The 20,714-nt window shown below is 43.4% G+C and overlaps 1 protein-coding gene across 2 annotated transcripts in view; it reads right to left on the bottom strand.

Annotated features, from left to right (window-relative positions):
- LOC105466004 (vinculin) overlaps positions 1 to 20,217 on the bottom strand; it is a 125,929-nt gene extending 105,712 nt beyond the window's left edge. Inside the window, exon 1 of one of the 2 annotated variants that reach the window (XM_011714733.2) lies at positions 19,941 to 20,217. In XM_011714733.2, coding sequence (XP_011713035.1) covers positions 19,941 to 20,108 — 168 coding nt within the window. In that variant the 5' untranslated portion in view covers positions 20,109 to 20,217. The remainder of the gene's footprint in view (positions 1 to 19,940) is intronic. The other variant, XM_011714735.3, reaches the window with a different exon arrangement.
- Between the last annotated feature and the right edge of the window lie 497 nt (positions 20,218 to 20,714).

The raw sequence follows: 20,714 nt of genomic DNA, 5'->3' as shown, positions 1-20,714 counted from the left end.
GCTGAGATGGGCAGATCACTTGAGGTCAGGAGTTCATGATCAGCCTGACCAACATGGTGAAACCCTGTCTCTACTAAAACTACAAAAATTAGCCTGATGTGGTGGTGGATGACTGTAATCCCAGATACTTGGGAGGCTGAGGCAGGAGAATTGCTTGAACCTGGAAGGCAGTGATTGCAGTGAGCCAAGATCGCACCACTGCACTCCAGCCTGGGCAACAGAGTGAGAAGAGTGAGACTCCCTCTCAAAAGAAAAAAGAAACAGAAAGAAAGAAAAAAAGGAAAAGACTGCCATTTAAATTAAAAATTCAGTGAGTGGATTAAATGGCATATTAGAAACTACTACACAAGAATTAGCAAACTGGAAGAACTGAAGAAATTACCAAGTGGGAAACAAACTTTTTTTTTTTGGAGATAGTTTCCCTCTGTCACCCAGGCTGGAGTGCAATGGTGCGATCTCGGCTTGCTGCAATCTCCGCCTCCTGGGCTCAAGCAAGTCTCCTGCCTCAGCCTCTGGAGTAGCTGGGATTACAGGCATGCACCACCACACCCAGCTAATTTTTTTTTTTTTTTTTTTTTTGGTATTTTTACTAGAAATGGGTTTTTGTCATGTTGGCCAGGTTAGTCTTGAACCGGACTCAAACAACCTCCCAAAGTGCTAGGATTACAGGCATGAGCCACCGCACCCAGCCAGTAAATATAAACTTTTAAGAGACATGGAGGACACAGTGAGAAAGGTCAACATATCTCTAATTAGAGTTCCAAAGGGACAGAATAAAATGAAGAAAGAGGCAAAAATTCCAAGAGACAATGGCTAAGAATTTTCCAGGAGTGACAAATCAGTCCTCAAAATCAGGGAAACCCAGCAGTCCAGGTGCAGTGGCTCACCCCTGTAATCCCAGCATTTTGGGAGGCCAAGGTGGGTGGATCACTTGAGGTCAGGAGTTCGAGAACAGCCTAGCCAACATGGTGAAACCCCATCTCTACTAAAAATACAAAAATTGACCCGGCGCAGTGGCTCACGCCTGTAATCCCAGCACTCTGGGAGGCTGAGGCGGGCAGATCACAAGGTCAAGAGATTGAGAACATCTTGGCCAACATGGTGAAACCCCATCTCTACTAAAAATACAAAAATGAGCTGGGCATGGTGGCACGCATCTGTAGTCCCAGCTACTCTGGAGGCTGAGACATGAGAATCACTTGAACCCTGAAGGCAGAGGTTGCAGTGAGCCGAGATTGCACCACTGCACTCCCAGCCTGGGTGACAAGAGCAAAACTCCATCTAAAAAGAAAAAAAAAAAAAAATTAGCTGGGTGTGGTGGTGAGCACCTGTAGTCCCAATTACTCTTGGGAGGCTGAGATAGGAGAATCACTTGAACCCAGGAGGCGAGGTGCAGTGAGCCAAGATCACACCACTGTACTCCAGCCTGGGTGACACAGTGAGACAATGTCTCAAAAAAAAAAAAAAAAAAAGATAAAGAAAAAAAAAATCAGGAGCCCAAAATCCCAAGAAAGATAAGTAAGATATTAAAAACCCTGGGGAAGGCAGGACATGGTGGATCACGCCTGTAATCCCAGCACTTTTGGAAGCCGAGGTGAGTGGATCACCTGAGGTCAGGAGTGAGACCAGTTGGCCAACATGGTGAAACCCCATCACTACTAAAAATACAAAAAATTAGCTGGGCATGGTGCCAAGTGCCGGTAGTCCCAGCTACTCAGGAGGCTGAGGCATGAGAATCTCTTAAGCCCTGGAGATGGAGGTTGCAATGAGCCGAGATCACACCATTGCACTACAGCCTGGGCAAAAAGAGAGAAACTCCATCTCTAAATAAATAAATAAACCCCAGAGAAAAATGACATAACCAACAGAGAAATTACAATTAGACTGATGACTGATTTGAAGGCAGAAGACATTGGAATAATATCTTCCAGTGTCCGAAAATGCTGGGAAAAAAAATTACTATCAGCCTAGATTTGTATTATAGGCAATTAAATTATCTTTCAAAAAAGAAAGCAAAATAAGCGAGGGCAAAATAAGGATTTTTCTGAGAAATAAAGAGTGTGTTCTGCCCTAAGATCCCACTAAAGATATTAGTGAAGGATGGACCCCAAGAAGGGAAATGTACCAGAAAAAAGGTTATTTATCATTTCCCTTACATCTCAAAGAAAGTTGTAAATGTGGGTAAATGGGGGGCAAAACTGTATAAGGCAACAATCATGTCTAATTTGTGGGTTGAAAAAAGTCAAGACAAATGAAATTTGAGGCAACAGTATATAAGAGGGCAATGGGATTAAAAGTGTTTTTTGTTTGTTTGTTTGTTTTTCGTGGTTTTTTTCTTGTTTTCTATTTTGAGATGGAGTCTCGCTCTGTCTCCCAGGCTGGAGTGCAGTGGCACAATCTTGGCTCACAGAACCTCCACCTCCCATGTTCCAGCAATTCTCCCACCTCAGCCTCCCAAGTAGCTGGGATTACAGGCACACACCACCATGCCCAGCTAATTTTTTGTATTTTTAGTAGAGATGGGGTTTCACCATGTTGGCCAGGCTAGTCTCAAACTCCTGACCTCAAGTGATCCACCTGCCTCAGCCCCCAAAGTGCTGGGATTACAGGCATGAGCCACAGGGCCTGGCCAAAAATTGTTTTAATATCCTTTTATTACTCAGGAGAATAGTAAAGATGCTAATTGATTTAAGACTTTGAAATTAAATACGCATGGCAAAAAAAAAAATAGTCTTCTTGAAAGACTAGAAATACTGAGTATAACCTCTAAACTAGTAGTTAAGGTCTCCTAATCTCACTTTTCAACTCTATTACTCCTATATTTGACAGGAATCTGGAAGCTATTCTATCCCTTTTTTCAGGCAAGAGATATTAAGCTAGTCGAGTATCTGGCATAGAATGTACTCATTAAATATTTGATAAACTGCTGGGCACGGTGACATGCCTGTAATCCCAGCACTCTGGGAGGCTAAGGTGGGAGGATCGCTTAAGCCTAGGAGTTCAAGACCAGCCTGGGCAACATGGGAGAAACCCCATCTCTACAAAAAATACAAAAATTAGCCAGGTATGGTAGTGCATGCCTGTAGTCCCAGCTACTCAGGAGACTAATGCAGGCTTGAGCCTGGGAGGTGGAGATTGCGGTGGGCTGAGATCACACCACTGCACTTCAGCCTGAACAACAGAGTGAGACCCTGTCTCAAAACTAAATTGGCTGTTCCAGAATATAATGAATTGTATTTCACAAATGCATAATATTTCTCAACTCTACCTGGAAAGCTGGTTCTATCTTATTATTTCAGTGAATGGCCTGGGTACCTCTTTGGGATTTTTGTTTTGCTTTTTTTAAAAAAAAAAAAAAAAGAAAATAGGACACTGGCCGGGTATGGTGGCTCATGCCTGTAATCCCAGCACTTCGGGAGGCTGAGGCGGGTGAATTGCTTGAGTCCAGGAGTTCAAGACCAGCCTAGGCAACATGGCGAAACCCCGTCTCTGCTAAAAATACAAAATTAGCCAGGCACGGTTGCGCATGCCTGCAGTCCTAGCTACTGGGGAGGCTGATGTGGGAGAATCACCTGAACTCAGGAGACTGAGGCTGCAGTGAGCCGAGATCAAGCCACTGCACTCCAGCCTGGGTGACAGAGTGAGACCCTGTCTCCAAAAAAACAAGGAAAGGAAAAGAAAAAAAGAAATAAAAGAAAATAAGATAATGAATGTTTGAGTTAAAATCCTAAATCCTAAACCCTAATTCTTGCTTCAAATTGGAAAATATATATACTTTTTCCCTCACTACTGCTTCTAACAAAAGAAATATAAATTAAAAATTTGCATGTCTATCTTTAATCATGGGAAACTGGCAATCAAAGGTTCAAGCACCTAAAACTGTGAGTGATATTTTCCCCACAGTTGGTAAAACTGTATATTCCACAACATATGGAATTCTACTGAAAGCTTTCATTGGCATTTTGCCTTGTTGAATAAAAGTTAGAAGCTATCTTAGACATTTTTTTTTAAATCAACACTGCCTTTTCATTAGACTAACGTTTAAAATATGACTTAAAATCATGGGAAAATATAGTAATGATAAAATCTAACACTCATTGAGCTCTTAGCTCTGTGTCAGGAATAGTTCTAATCATTTTAATGAACTAATTTAACCCACACAACAACAACATTATGAGCTAGGTACTATCTTTAGCTTTGTTTTACACAGGAGGATCATGAGAAATGGAGATTAAATAGCTTCCCCAATGTTACCTATCTCAAAGGTGTCAACAGTGGGATTTAAAACTAAGGAGTTTAATGCTTAACCATTATACTACTCTACTGCTTCCCAAAATTTTTATCATGTGCTGATTATCACATGCTGATTTATCTAGTATCTATATCTAAAGTGTGACTTTGGTATTTGCTAACTCATACTACCTGCACTTTGCCAAAGATGGCTATTCTGCTCATTTGCAAAGGATCAAAACTAATAGAGAATTCTAAATCCATGTTTTTTTTTTACTTACATTTTACATATTCTGTATAATCTTGTGTTGGGCTGTGCAGGATTATCCCCATCTGCACCCCAGGACTCTGTGCCTAGATTTTTTTCACTCAAGAGAACATGAATTAGATGGTCCTTTTGCATGCAATGCCCTGTGTTAAGCAATGATTTACAGCTACTTTCCTAATTGGCAGTTAAATTTCACCGATTCAACCACAGCCTGATACATATTTCTCCAAAGAAGCTTAAAACAGTTTTTGGTCGGAGCAGAAAATGGCCTTCCTATTTGTTTATTCAACAAATATTTTACTCCACAAGGCAAGATCCTACTATACGCCAAGCACCATGATGGATACTAAAACTTCAGGGACAAACACAGCAGAGCCAATATTTGCCCCTGAAGCTCTGGTGGGGAGAGATGTTAAACAGTGAATAATCACACAAATAATCAATTACAACTGTGATAAGCATAATAAGGAAAAAATATAGAAAGTACATGATAGAAGGACCTAACCTAGCTTAGAGGTAGTCAGGTAAAGTGTCCCTGAAAACTGGACATTTAATATGAAAACGAGGATTAGTAGAAATTATCCAAGTAAAGAAGTACAGAAAAGTACATCAGGCAGAAGGAAGGCCAACAAGAAGCACCGTGCTTTGGAGGAAACAAAATCCCAATGAGTTTGGGTAGCCACAAGCAGAAATCAGCTGAGGTCAATGCTCAAAGGTCTCTTCCTAACTAGGTGGCCTACCACCTCCTCACTCCTCTCATACCGTACCAGTCTTGATCCGCTGCTGGCCCACTGTGTGTGTGTCACTCTTCCCCAATGTCACTACTGCTTCACATTTTCTCTGTGACTCCAAAGAATAAAAACCACTGTATTTGTAGTAGTTAACACACAACTCTTAAAGAAGAATATAAATTCTGCAACAATTATGTTGGTGGAGAGAATGTGAATAAATCGTTTTTATGAGTATTGATTTCATCTGTGTTTTAGGCAACTTGAGGCCAGAGACCATATCTTACATATCCCAACACCTAGCATTGTGCATAGCTGGAGTTTGACAAGTAACTTTACTATTTGGGGAGAATTGTAGAATGAGAAATTTAAGTGTTGCTGATCTACATTTTTTCTTATACAAGATTTACTAGCCTATTCATATATCCTTACCTATTTTAATTGCAAGAATAAAAACATGTTGTCCGCCTGGTAGATAAAAGATGAGCCAGTTCTCCAGTGATAGAGAGAGGACAAAGAGAAGGCTGGAAACACAAGGAACAGAGGTCCCTCAACTCTCAACTTTAACAACTGTGCCATTTCTTTCTTCACAGAAAGCTTACTCATGGGAATAACTTAAGCTTATTTCAAAAGAGGAATGACTGACTTGGATTGTGGCCAGCTGTGGTAAGAAGTGCAGTGAAATTCAGCCACTTTCCCCTTAAAAGTCATTCAACCGGAAATTTTATCAGTGGGAAATTCTCTAAGGGCCAAAGACTCTATTTTCTGCAGCTTAACAACATTTGTAAAACATTTTGAGTTCTAAGATTCACCACCTCTCTCCTCTATATACACCCCACACTCATGCCAATCCAGTGTGCTAACTTCTGATAGAAGCGACATGGAATTTTTTGGAATCTAAAAGTTGAAAATATGTACCCAACACAATATAATATCACTTATGAATCTGTTTCCCTTTGAGATTGTGTAAATATTTGGTACATAGCAACACTTGAGGCCAGGAAAAGAGAAACACCATGCCTTCCAGTAGAGGCAAGAGATAATCAGCTATCCTTATTGTCACGAAATAACCTAAAATGACTAGCTGGTATATTAAATATCAGAACATACCACACTTAATTGAAGAACTATCATGAACAAGGGACTATGGTAAACACAGAACCAATAATATGAAGAATATAACCCAGTCCTTGCCCTCCAGAAACCAACAGTCTAAAGGGAGACACTCTAGGAGAGTAGGGAGGGGAGGGGAAGAAAATTTGATATGAAATCCGTCATCCAAGGACTGATGATCCAGTAGATGATACAAAATCTACAGATTTACCAAGGGACTTGAAAGAAGGCAGTGAGTTCCCCATTTCCTATGTCTAATTATACAAGTTCCCTTTCACCTAACACTCTATCCCACTATACCTCTTTGCATACATGCAATGTACATACTTAATTTAATCAATGGTTATTTGACCCCAGGTTTTTTTTTTTTTTTGGAGACACGAGTTTCACACTTATCACCCACGCTGGAGTAAAATGGCACGGCTAACTGCAACCTCTGCCTCCTGGGTTCAAACGATTCTCCTGCCTCAGCCTCCCAAGTAAGTAGCTAGGATTACAGGCACTGGCCACCATGCCCAGCTAATTTTTTGTATTTTTAGTAGAGACGGGGTTTCACCGTGTTAGCCAGGATGGTCTCGGTCTCCAGACCTCGTGATCCGCCTGCCTCGGCCTCCCAAAGTGCTGGGATTACAGGCGTGAGCCACCGTGCCCAGCCCCCATATCTTAATAAGTATGTTGAGACCAGAAGTTCTTTCAGGATGAGGTTCATTATCTTGAAGTTATTTCATTTCATACTTTCTGAAACAGCAGTTTCCTATCTAGAGCACAGCTCCCCAAATGGCAGAGAAAATCTTGGGGTATTTTAAGACAGTGGGTTTCCTCACCTTGCTCTGAAATTCACCAGCAGGAAAGTGAACTAGAGATGGGTTTTGTTTTTGTTTGTTTGTTTGTTTGTTTGAAACAGTGAAAAGGATAAAAGCTGGTGCATCTATATATAGTTAAATTTGTATTTATACCCAGAGAAACATAAATTGGTTTGGAGTAACAAGAAAAAATGATGTAAATCAAGTTCAAGTAGACAGAAATGAAAAAGGCTGAGAAACACTGAGAGAAGATTGCGAATAAAGATAGATTTTCTAAATTTTCAATAATAAAAATGTATTATTTTGTAAAAAGAAAAATTATTCTTTTAGACTATATGAAGACACAGCATGATAAAAAGTGATTACTAATAGTATACTGTTCAATAGTATTATTTTAGGCCGGGCGCGGTGGCTCAAGCCTGTAATCCCAGCACTTTGGGAGGCCGAGACGGGCGGATCACGAGGTCAGGAGATCCAGACCATCCTGGCTAACACGGTGAAACCCCATCTCTACTAAAAAATACAAAAAACTAGCCGGGCGAGGTGGCGGGCGCCTGTAGTCCCAGCTACTCGGGAGGCTGAGGCAGGAGAATGGCGTAAACCCGAGAGGCAGAGCTTGCAGTGAGGTGAGATCCGGCCACTGCACTGCACTGCAGCCTGGGCCACAGAGCAAGACTCCGTGTGGGAAAAAAAAAAAAAAAAAAGTATTATTTTTAGTGCGATATGAAAACTAAAATACTTCAATTATGATAAAAATACAAAATAACAAAATTCCCTGCTTACATATTCTCAACTTCCTTCCCTAATAAATCTTTTTGTAACTTGTTAAGAAGAAAAAGGTAGGCTGGTGCAGTGGCTCACGGCCTGTAATCCCAACACTTTGGGAATCCGAGACGGATGGATCACTTGAAGTCAGGGGTTTGAGACCAGCCTGGCCAACATGGTGAAACTCTGTCTCTACAAAAAATACAAAAAAATTAGCCAGGTGTGTGGCATATGCTTATAATCTCGGCTACTTGGGAGGCTGAAGAGGGAGGATCACTTGAACCCGGGAGGCGGAGGTTGCAGTGAGTTGAGATCTCACCACTGCACTCCAGTCTGGGCAACAGAGCAAGACTCCATCTCAAAAAAGTAAAGAAAAAGAAAAAGGTGGCTGGGCGCGGTGGTTCATGCCTATAATTCCAACACTTTGGGAGGCCAAGGGGGGTGGTTCATCTGAGGTCAGGAGTTCAAAGCCAGCCTGGCCAATAGGTGAAACCCCGTCTCTTCTAAAAATACAAAATTTAGCCAGGTGTGATGCATGCCTGTAGTCCCAGCTACTTGGGAGGCTGAAACAGGAGAACTGCTTGAACCTGTGAGGCGGAGGTTGCAGTGAGTCAAGATCGTACCATTGCACTACAGCGTGGGCAACAAAGTGAAATTCCGTCTCAAAATAGTAATAATAATAATAATAAATAAGGTAAGACAGCTTTCCTTTCCATAACAATTCCCAATAGAAACAGACTTAAATACTAAAATGGCTAGGGAAAAAAAAAAAAACAGCAGCAGCCACCTAGAGAATTTGAAAATTATGTTACCTGAACTTATGTGGTTCAATATATTCAGACATATACTGCAAGACTTCTACAGATCCAAGGTACGAGGAAAAGAATGACAGATGAAAACTTTAAATGGGAGGTCCTTCCTCCAATATATCAAATTTCTTCTCCATGTTTCAGTCTTATTACAGACTTGAATTTCCCCCCCAAAAGTTAACTCTGAAGGATTTACATTATATAGCACTGAAAGTTGTTGAAGCTTAAAAATGCCAAGGCAGAAGTTTGTTTTTTATTCTAGTCCTATCTATTTGGAAAGGTTTAAGGGCTGACCTGCCTGAGAGCAACAAGAACTGACTGAATGGACCTTCCTCATCAAGAATTCTGACCAAACAGCATATTCTAGAAAGAAACCTCTACAAAGAAAGCAGCTAATCTCTGATATTTGCTCATTAAGGACCGCTACTTCTTTTGATACTGCCCTAATGCTGGTTTATTATGTAAAAATACACCCCGCTGTCAGAACCATGACCTAAAGGTTTAATGAAAAGGCTGGGCCCAAATCAGCCAGGAAGCAAAAAAGCAGCAGATCAACTTTATGATATCTTTGTCTCTTGCCATATGGTGCAGGGAAATAAAGATCCTTTAATGAGGAATTCTGACTCATAGTATGAGACTGCATTGTAACCAGCAGGGCTCCAAATAATATATCAACATCTGATCTAAATCATTAAATTTTAAAAAGGCACTCCCAAGAAAAGAATGCAAAATCCCAATGCCACTTTCAGATAGAAGGCAACATACTCTCACGTTATGAATTTAGTAAGTGATCTGCATAGCTGAAATGACTCTGAAACAGAAAAACCACAACCCAAAATAGCCTGAACACTTTTGTTATCTCAAACAATGGGCAGTTAGCCATTCATTCCTTTCTCTTAGTATATATTTCACTTGTTTCAGTCAAAGCCCATTATAAATTCCATGAGATGGTTCAAATTTGGCTATACCAGATATTTGAAAGCTGGGGATGGGAAATATTCATTGTACAATAATTCCTAATACTATATGTTATAAATAAAAATAAATGATATGCATATGTTCATTTAATTTAAAATTTTAGGCCGGGAGCGGTGCCTCATGCCTGTAATCCCAGCACTTTGGGAAGCCAAGGTGGGTAGATCACCTGAGGTCAGGAGTTCGAGACCAGACTGGCCAACATGGTGAAACCCCATCTCTACTAAAAATACAAAAAAGTAGCCGGCCATGGTGGTGGGTGCCTGTAATCCCAGCTACTTGGGAGACTGAGGCAGGAGAATCACTTGAACCCAGGAGGCAGAGGTTGTAGTGAGCGGAGATTATGCCACTGCACTCCAGCCTCGGCAATAAGAGTGAAACTCCATCTCAAAAAAAAAAAAAATGTAGGCTGAGTGCAGTGGCTCATGCCTGTAATCCCAGCACTTTGGGAGGCCAAGGCAGGTGGATCACTTGAGGTCAGGAGTTCGAGACCTACCTGACCAATATGGTAAAACCCTGTCTTTATTAAAAATACAAAAATTAGCTGGGTGTGGTGGAGCGTGCCTGTAATCCCAGGTACTCAGGAGGCTGAGGCAGGAGAATCGCTTGAACCCGGGAGGCGGAGGTTGCAGTAAGCCAAGATCGCCCCACTGCACTCCAGACTGAGCAACAGAACGAGACTCCATCTCAAAAAAAGAGAAAAAAAAGTATATTGCATACCTATAACCCAGACAGGCATATCGTCCCTGCCACTGAGGAACCTACGACTTAGTGAGATGACAAACACTGAACCAGTATGAGTGTAATAACAGAGCATCTCCATGCTATGCTGAACTATAGGCTGTGGATAATGAGGATATTCCTATCCTACCCATTTCCTAAGGGTGCAGTGAAAGACTGGGAAGTTGTCAGAAGGCTCTTAAAATGACAATCCTGGCCAGGCACACTGGCTCACATCTATAATCACAGCACTTTGGCAGGCCAAGGCAGGTGGATCACTTGAGCCCAGGAGTTCAAGATCAGCCTGGGCAACATGGCAAAACCCCAGTTGGATATTTGTTTAAATACTACTAAAAATACAGAAATAGTCAGGCATGAAGGTGTAAGCCTGTAGTCCCAACTACTCGGGAGGCTGCGGTGGTAGGATCAATGCCCAGTGGGTTGACACTACAGTGAGCCCAGATTGTGCCACTGCACTCCAGCGTGGGCAGCAGAGCGAGACCCTATCTCAAAATAAATAAATATAAATAAAAATAAAATGACTATATATAAAACATAAACACTTCATAACTATACAAATGATGAGTACTTAAATAAGTACAGGTTGAATATCCCTTATCCGAAATGCTTCAGATCAGAAGTGTCTCGTATTTCAGATTTTTTGGATTTGGGAATTTTTGCATATATATCATGAGCTATATTGGAGATAGGACTGAAGGTTAAACACAAAATTCATTTATGTTTCATATACACTTTATACACATAGCGTGAAGGTAATTTTATATAATAGTTGTAATAATTTGTGCATGAAACAAAGTTTTGACTTCTACCCATCACATGAGGTCAGATGTGGAATTTTCCACGAGTGGTGTCATGTCAATATTCAAAAAGTTAGATTTTGGAGCATTTCAGATTTCAGATTTTCAGATTAGAGATACTCAACCTGTGTATGAAATAACCAGGCTAGTCTGTTTTTAAACAAATATCCAAGAAATAGTAAAATTCAAATGAGTCCTATAAAAGTAGTTTGTCCTACTGTTGTCCTTACTCCAGGACTGTAACAGGAGGACCCAATCTAAGCTACTGTTGCTGATACCAGAAGACTTTTGCCCTCTTACTTTGTCCATTTAGAGTTACACGAGCTCTATTTATAGAAAAGCTTTAGAAAAGCCAAATTTTCCACTGTGTGGATGTAAACAAACATTTAAGTTGTAGTTCCATTAAAATTTAAACATAGTTGTAGAAACATATACAGTCAGCCCTGCATACCCTTGAGTTCCACATATATGGATTCAACCAACTGGAGATCAAAAATACTCAAATAAAAATAAAAATAGGCTGGGCATGGTGGCTCACACCTGTAATCCCGGCACTTTGGGAGGCCAAGGCCAGTGGATCACCTGAGGTCAGGAGCAGCCTGAGTAACAAGGTGAAACCCCATCTCTACTAAAAATACAAAAATTAGCCGGGCATTATGGTGGGTGCCTGTAATCCCAGCTACTCAGGAGGCTGAGGTGGGAGAATCTCTTGAACCTGGGAGGCAGAGGTTGCAATGAGCTGAGATCGTGCAATTGCACTCCAGCCTGGGTGACAGAGCGAGACTCCTTCTCAAAAAAATAAATAAAAATAAAAAACAATACAACAATAAAAATAAAAATTTAAAACAATACAGTATAACTATTTATAACATTTACATTGTATTAGGTATTACAGTATAAGTAATCTAGAGATGAAAAAGTATACAGGAAGATGTGCATAGGTTATATGCAATTACCACACCACTTTATATAAGTAACTTGAGCATCTGCAGATTTTGGTATCCAAGGGGGGTCCTGCAACCAATCCCCCATGGATACTGATGGATAACTGCCCATCTCCAAAAATCTTCTGTTCTCTCAGTCACATGAGTAAATGTTAAAAATGATTGGAACAGGCTGGGCATGGTGGCTCACGCCTGTAATCCCAGCACTTTGGGAGGCTGAGGCAGGCGGATCACAAGGTCTGGAGATCGAGACCATCCTGGCTAACACGGTGAAACCCCGTCTCTACTAAAAATACAAAAAAAAAAAAAATTAGCCGGGCGTGGTGGCAAGTGCCTGTAGTCCCAGCTACTCGGGAGGCTGAGGCAGGAGAATGGCGTGAACCAGGGAGGCGGAGTTTGCAGTGAGCCGCAATCATGCCACTGCACTCCAGCCTGGGCAACAGAGCAAGACTCAGTCTCCAGAAAAAAAAAAAAAAAAAAAAAAATTGGAACAAAATATATTTCTGTCTCTGGCAGGGTGCAGTGGCTCACACCTGTAATCCCAGCACTTTGGGAGGCCAAGGCGGGTGGATCACATGAGGTCAGGAGTTTGAGACCAGCCTGGCCAACACGGTGAAACCCCGTCTCTACTAAAAATACAAGAAATAAGCCAACTGTGGTGGCAGACGATTGTAATCCCAGCTACTCAGGAGGCTGAGACAGGAAAATCACTTGAACCCAGGAGGCGGAGTTTGCAGTGAGCCAAGATCGCACCACTGCACTCCAGCCTGGGCAACAGAGTGAGACTGTGTCTCAAAAAAGAAAAAAAATACATCTATATATAGATACAGATATCTGTCTCATTCTTACATGTCTTTTGATGTAGGGACAGTTTTATAAATGAAACTTCATGATTCCCCAAGGAATCTACAAAGTTATTTTAAATATGATTTCATTCTAATAGGCTTCAAGCTAAGCAGTCACATATACCACAAAAACTCTTTATCTGTTTTGCAGGCATATTTTTGTGCTGATCTGTGTCTACTCTAATTTCTCAAAAAAGAAATGCTATGGGTCAGGCACAGTGGCTCACGTCTGTAATCGCAGCACTTTGGGAGGCCAAGGAGGGTGGATCACCTGAGGTCAGGAATTCAAGACCACCTTGGCCAATGTGGTGAAACCTGGTGTCCACTAAAAATACAAAAATTAGCCAGGCATGGTGGCGCACACCTGTAATCCCAGCTACTCAGGAGGCTGAGGCAGGAGAATCACTTGAACCCAGGAGGTGGAGGTTGCAGTGAGCCAAGATCACACCACTGCACTCCAGTCTGGGCAAGAGTGAGACTCCATCTCAAAAAAAAAAAAGAAAAGAAAAGACATGCTGTGAAATTGGGTGTGGCTGTGAAACAAGCTTACCTTCACATCATTCTTCTCATATAGGCCATTCATGTAGGCCATGCTAAAGCCAGGGTCTAAATAGATACTGTTGCCAGGCCTAGGACAAATGGAACCTCTATGACTAACAGCATTCCTGTTGCTTCTGATTCTAGGTGGGAAACTTCCACTGATATTTAACAACTTTGCTCTAAGTAGATGTGGAATGGTGGTGTGAAAAAAAGCAGAGGCGCCTGGCGTAAACCCGAGAGGCGGAGCTTGCAGTGAGCTGAGATCTGGCCACTGCACCCCAGCCTGGGCGACAGAGCGAGACACCGTCTCAAAAAAAAAAAAGCAGAGGGGCTGGGCATGGTGGCTCACGCCTGTAATTCCAGCACTTTGGGAGGCCAAGGCGGGCAGATCACGAGGTCAGGAGTTGGAGACCAGTCTAACCAACATAGTGAAACCCCATCTCTACTAAAAATAGAAAAATTAGCTGGGCCTGGTGGCGGGCACCTGTAATCCCAGCTACTTGGGAGGCTGAGGCAGGAGAATTGCTTGAACCCAGGAGGCAGAGGTTGTGGTGAGCCGAGATCGTGCCACTGCACTCCAGCCTGGGTGACAGAGCGAGACGCCTTCTCAAAAAAAAAAAAAAAAAAAAAAAAAAAGCAGAGGACCTGGAACAACTGACCACAGGTCAAGTCCAGGCTAACTAGCTGTGCCACTGTGGGCAGGTTACTTAATTTCTCTGAACTACAGTATCCTCCCTCATCTGTAAAACAGAGACCACCACTATACCTACCCACAGATTGCTATGAGATTATAAATATGAAAGTATTTTATGAGCTATAAATGATCATATAAATATTCTTTTTATTTACTGTATTTTTTTCTTAGCATAGGAATTATATGTTAATTTTCAAAAATTGGAAAACACAGAAAAATATTAAGAAAAAAAATCACTCACCCAAACATTGTTATTTATTTAACTGAAATAAAGTCTAATATCAACTGAATTTTAAAGCAAAAATATTTTCAGATGTTAATACTAATAATTACAAATGATAAAATTAACTGCTGACCTCCTTTAAAGATTAGAGTAGGCTGGACACAGTGGCTCATGCCTATAATCCCAGCACTTTGGGAGGCTAAGGCAGGAGTATTGTTTGAGGTCAGGAGTTCAAGACCAGCCTTGGAAATATAGTGAAACTCCATCTCTACAAAAAAAATTTTTTAATTAGCCAGGTGTGGAGGTGCACCCCTGTAGTCCCAGGTACTAAGGAGGCTAAGGTGGGAGGATCTGTTGAACCCAGGAGTTTGAGGCTGCAGTGAGCTATGATCACACCACTGCACTCCAGCCTGGACAACAGAGCAAGACTCCATCTCTAAAAAAACAACAAAAGAAGAGCAAAGCAGTCTTTCCCATTTATCAGTGTAAAGTGAAGATAATACTGCTATTTGTCCCAGACCTGGTCCCAAGAGCATATAATATACGGATGAGGCCCATAAAAGTCAAGGCCACAAAAACTCCCAAAATAAATATTTCATGAGCCCAAGGAGTACTTACAACACATGCTCTCGGATGCATTGGAGAAAGCAAAGTATCTGAAGCCCCATTAATAAAACTTGCATGATTTTAATGTCACATCACAGACTGACATATTTCAATGGGCCACTTTAATGAAAAAAAGAAAAATGTATGTACCATATTACAAAGTACTCAGTCTAAGACTTGTGACTTTTTCACACTGCCTGCTGAATCTAAGCCTTCTTAGAATTTCTTGTGCCCCTCCCTATTTTTCCTTTCCCACCCTTCCCTTGACTACCTCCTCTTCCTTGTTTCATTATTGAATCGGACTCACTCTCTGTGTTTAAAACTGCCTTAAATAGAGTTTTAAGTGGTACATGCCTGTAATCCCTGCTACTTGAGAGGCTGAGGCAGGAGAATCACTTGAACCCAGGAGGCAGAAGTTGCAGTGAGCTGAGGTCACGCCACTGCACTCCAGCTTGGGCTACAGAGACTCCATCTCAAGATAAATAAATAAATAAACACTCCCACCCTACCCCCTCCCTAAGTGTGGAGTAAAAGTGATGACCCAGTTGCAATATATATATATATATCAGTGACCAGACTACTTTGCTTAATAAATACACATGAAATTACAAATCCTAATGAGTCCTGCCCCCATAAAATTAAGTAATATCTTTTTCTTTTTTTTTTTTTTGAGACAGAGTCTTGCTCTGTGGCCCAGGCTAGAATGCAGTGGCACGATCTCGGCTCAGTGCAACCTCTGCCTCCCGGGTTCAAGCCATTCTCCTGCCTCAGCCTCCCGAGTAGCTCGGACTACAGGCGCAGGCCACCATGCCCAGCTAATTTTCGTATTTTTAGTAGAGACGGGGTTTCACCATGTTGGCCACGATGGTCTCAATCTCTTGACCTCGTGATCAGCCCACCTCAGCCTCCCAAAGTGCTGGGATTACAAGCATGAGCCACCAAGCCTGGCCAAGTAATGCCTTTCTTACCACATCTCTAAACATTCAAATCTCATCTGTCTTTAAGACCCAACTCAATGTTATATCCTCCATGAAGCCTCCCCTGATTCTCCAATCAAAAGTAATCTCGTCTTCCTCTGACTTTCCATCATACTCTGTTTCCTCAGTGCCACTTAAGATTTCCAATTCAGTATCATACTGATTGTGTCAGGCATCACACTTATTGCTTTGACATTTGAAGGGGTCTCAATAAAAACCTGCTTGATAAGTGAATGACTATGTACAACAATTGAGAATTTCATCTTCATCTAGTAAATTTTAATTATGGAAATATCCAAAAGTCATTTAGACTCAAGAACAGTAAATGAAGTAGTTGAGCTCAAGAATGCTTACTTCAGTCAAAATGTACATTTTATGACCAAAATAAGACTAATTTGGCATACGTATGTAAATAATCTGAAAGAAATTCCCAAAGAAAAGCACTGGAATAAGGATATCACCTCCCAAAATAACTCCAAATAAATACCCAGATTATATAAATTCCAGAAGATTTGTTCTAAAATCAGTTTCATTATTTTACAGTAATACAATGTTTCTTTCCTAGCAAATTCAGAGTTCAATTATCCAGTTCTATTATTTCTTCTTCTAATATATTTCTGATTAATTCCTTCTCTATTTTCCCTGCCACTCCCAAGTCCAGACCTTCATTTTCTTCATAACCAACCAATTTTAAAAGCTTCTCAATTTGTCTCCCTTCCCATAGTTCCTTCAACAATATTTACTGAGTGATCCCATGTGCCAATTTTGAGGGCAGGAACTGAGGACCATATAAAGAAATATCAGGCCAGGCACACTAGCTCACAACTGTAATCCAGCACTTTGAGAGGCCAAGGCGGGAGAACTGCTTGAGCCCAGGGATTTGAGACCAGCCTGGGCAACATAGCAAGACCCTGTCTCTATTTAAAACCAAAATAAAATTTTTAAAAAAGAGATAAATATCAGACAAGGCCTGACCTCCAGGAACAATCTTGAAGCATGTACAGAATCCACATATTTAACGATCACAATTGGCACCAAGGATGTGAAGCAATGGGTAGGTCCTCTGGCCTCCCCAAAACACACTATACTATTCTCACACGCCATTCTCACGCAGTCTTTCTCACACACTATTCTCATCCTCCTCCCTCTCCTGCTCTCTTTGTTCATCCTATTGGATATGGCCTGTGTTACACTGCCCATATGTCACACACCAACTTCATCTCCAATTTCTCTCCAACTTGTCTCCTGAGCTGCAATGAAGACGATGTACTTGCTATAACCTGGAAGTTACTTACTCACAAGTACCTTTGTTCATGATTAACTATTTATCAGCACAATCCGCCCTACTTTGTCTCTGCTAACCCATAGCTACTACCAATCTCAAGTGCCCTCTTTTGTATGTGTTGGAAAGTATATAACTTAACTACATATCATTGTTTTCATCTTATAACCTTATTTCTTTTGTATTTGTCTCACAGTGTGTATTACAGTGTTTCCTAACTAAGGGCGTATATCACAATCACCTATGGAGCTTCTTAAAAAATACAAAGGCCTGGCCGGGCACAGTGACTCACGCCTGTAATCTCAGCACTTTGGGAGGCCGAGGCAGGCAAATCACAAGGTCAAGAGATGGAGACCATCCTGGCCAACATGATGAAACCCCGTCTCTACTAAAAATACAAAAATTAGCTGGGCACGGTGGTGCACACCTGTAGTCCCAGCTACTCCAGAGGCTGAGGCAGGAGAATCGCTTCAACCTGGGAGGAGGACGTTGCAGGACGTTGCAGATCATGTCACTGCACTCTAGCCTCATGACAGAGGAAGGCTCCATCTCAAAAACAAACAAACAAAGGCCTTTAACTACTTGGGAGGCTGAGGTGGGAGGAATTTTCTCAGCCCAGGAGATGAAGGCTGCAGTGAGCTATGATCACGCCATTGCACTCCAGTGCCTGCATGACAGTGAGACCCAGTCTCAAAAAAAAAAAAAAAAAAAAAAAAAGAGCAAAATACAAAGGCCTTGACCCTTGGAAGCTGGACATCTTTATTTCTAAAAAGCCCCACTGATGATTTTCATGCACACTCTAAGCTGAGAACCACTGATTTATTGCAATGTTTTCCATATAGCAGACATTCAATGCTTATTAATTCATGGCATGGAAGTCCATAAATAACTTTTCTCTAAATAGCCTAACCAGATATCAACCCCTAGACTACACTAGCTCTGTTCCAAGTGCAACATGTGGTTTTAAGATTTCATTTCCTGAAGTACTACATGGAGAGACACTATTACCTTGTCTCTTTACATTGTTTCCTATTTGTTGAAAAATGGAGGCCTGGAATGCAGCCACGTTAGACAACACTACATAAGAATGTACTCTGGAGTATTCTGTTCAAATTAGTTATAAAAAGAAGAACAATGTACAAGTAGACATTGTGAATGAATACAGCATTCTTACTGAATGAATAGATTCTTACTAAAGCTATACAGAAGAAAGATCAGGAATTTGGACGGTGGTGTCACCCTGTCTTCCTAGCTATCAGTCTCCTAAATTGCTTGAGACAGTCCAGGGACCCCTGAAGACCGAGGAAGACTTTCAGCTGCTAAAGAGCCTCTAAGTGCACTGAGGAGCTCAAATCAGATAAGTAACCCAAGCCCCACCCAGACAGACCCACAGTTGCCTCCCAACTGCCCTGAACACACTATTTACACAGCTCAGTGGGGGAGCAGTATGAACTTTTTCCAAAGTTGTTCCTCACATGCAGGACCAGTCTGAGTCACCCACCCAGGGTGAGAAAGAAAAGTGTGACATTAGCCAGGGGAGTGTTGGGAGACTGGTCTCAGCACCTCTTTTTTCCCATTTCAGACATGGGCTCCTCCTCCTCCAGGAATCACCTCGGTTATGAGTCACAGCTGTGGGTTACAGGGGTCTGCGGAGCCACCAGGAAAGTTGTGGATGGGGAGGGGATGCCCCAGCCTTCTCTCCGGCAGGGGCGGCAGATCCCAGATTCCACAGGCCTCTCCCAACAGCTCCATCTTGCTTCCTGCCAGGAGGAGGGGCCAAGGAGGGCCCCCGAGTCTAGAAAGGCCCCAGTGGGAGGAGGCCGTTTGACAGCAGGTAAAGCCAGGTGGAAATGTCCACAGGAGGGAATGAAAGGAAGGACAGCAGGGCTGAGCGGAAGGAAAAACAGGGCTTGTGGTCACGAATAACTGCATAAAGGTGTAAGGGTGACAGAGGAGTAAGCGTAAGTAAAACGCCCAGGAGGGAGGAGGAGGCGACGGAGAGTGAGGCAAGTGAATAAAAGGGCGGAATATAGGGAGCTCTGGGGAGCGGGGGTGGGCGAGGCGGATCTCAGGGTGAGGGGCAGAAGTATTAGAAAGGAGGACAACGTGGCTCAAATAAGGATCCCTGGAAGAGAAGGCAAGGGATCCGTGGGAGGGCCCGCTCTCCCTCCCCCACAGCCAGATCGAGGAGGCCTAAAAAGGCGCTGAGAGCGAGGAAGTCAACGTGGGGGCGAAGCCTGCGCGGGGCAGGGACCCTCGGACATCCCAGCAACTCTCATTTATTGGGTGCCTGCTGTGGCCCACACGCCGCGCGAGGCACTCCACAAATAATACCTCGCCGGATCTTCACGACAAGCCCGCCAGGCAGCCTTTTCCATGACTGCTCCCATTTTATAGATGAGGACACTGAGGCCGAGAGAGGCTCAGGACTCGCTCAAGGTCACAGGGCGGAGAAGAGGCCATTCGAACTCTCGGCGCCTGGCTCCGGAACCCACGCGGAAAGTCACGGCCAGCTAGCCGGCCGCAGGCAGCCGCGACGCGGGCCGGGGCCCGGGGGACACCTCCCGCGCCCGCTCCCGCGCCAGGCCCTGCGCGCTCACCCGGACGAGGTTGCTGACGGCCGCCTGCACGGCGGCCACGGGCGCGGTGAGGTCAGGAATGGCTTTGCCGTCCACCTCGCCCTCCTCGTGCATTATCACCAGGTGGGAGATCTGCTGTGCCACCGGCTCCAGGATGCTCTCGATCGTGCGCGTATGAAACACCGGCATCGCGGCGGCGAGCGGGGCGGCGAACCGCGGGCGACAGAGAAGTAGGATCCACGGGGCCGGGAACCGGCGAAGAGACAGACTCTGAGCAGCGACTACAGAGTCGGGGCTTCCCTCGGCGTAACCAGCCTCACGGACTCTCCGCCCCCTCTCGTCGCCGCGCCCAATGGCAGCACCGCTCAGACCTGGGCCGCCACTCCTACTGGTCCCTTTTCGAGATGCTCCACCCCAGCCACCGCGCCGCCAAACCCCGCCCCTCCCCCATTCCCAAGGGAGGGGCCTGGGATTGGGGCTGAGCCGCCGGGATTGCTACCGGATTCCCGAGCCCTAACGCCGGGCGCTCCTTATAAGGGCATGGTGGGAGCGGAGCGGACGGCTGGAGCCGGCTGGCCCCGCCCCCGGGCCGCCTCCCGCCTCGGATCTGGGGAGCTCCGCCCCTCTGCAGAATCACCTCAGCTGGGCGGGGTCTCCTCACCTCAGGCGGTGCTTGAGTCTCAGGAGACCAAGGGGTCGCCCACGTCCCCTCCTCAACTTTTCCCTTCACACGAAACTCTCAAAATACTCCTTCCATTCCCTCCCAGTAATGCATGGGAACGTTTTTAGTGAAAG

The sequence above is a fragment of the Macaca nemestrina genome, chromosome 9, assembly GCF_043159975.1.
Source record: "Macaca nemestrina isolate mMacNem1 chromosome 9, mMacNem.hap1, whole genome shotgun sequence".
Lineage (NCBI taxonomy): Eukaryota > Metazoa > Chordata > Mammalia > Primates > Cercopithecidae > Macaca > Macaca nemestrina.
This window is presented reverse-complemented; position numbering and strand designations above follow the sequence as displayed.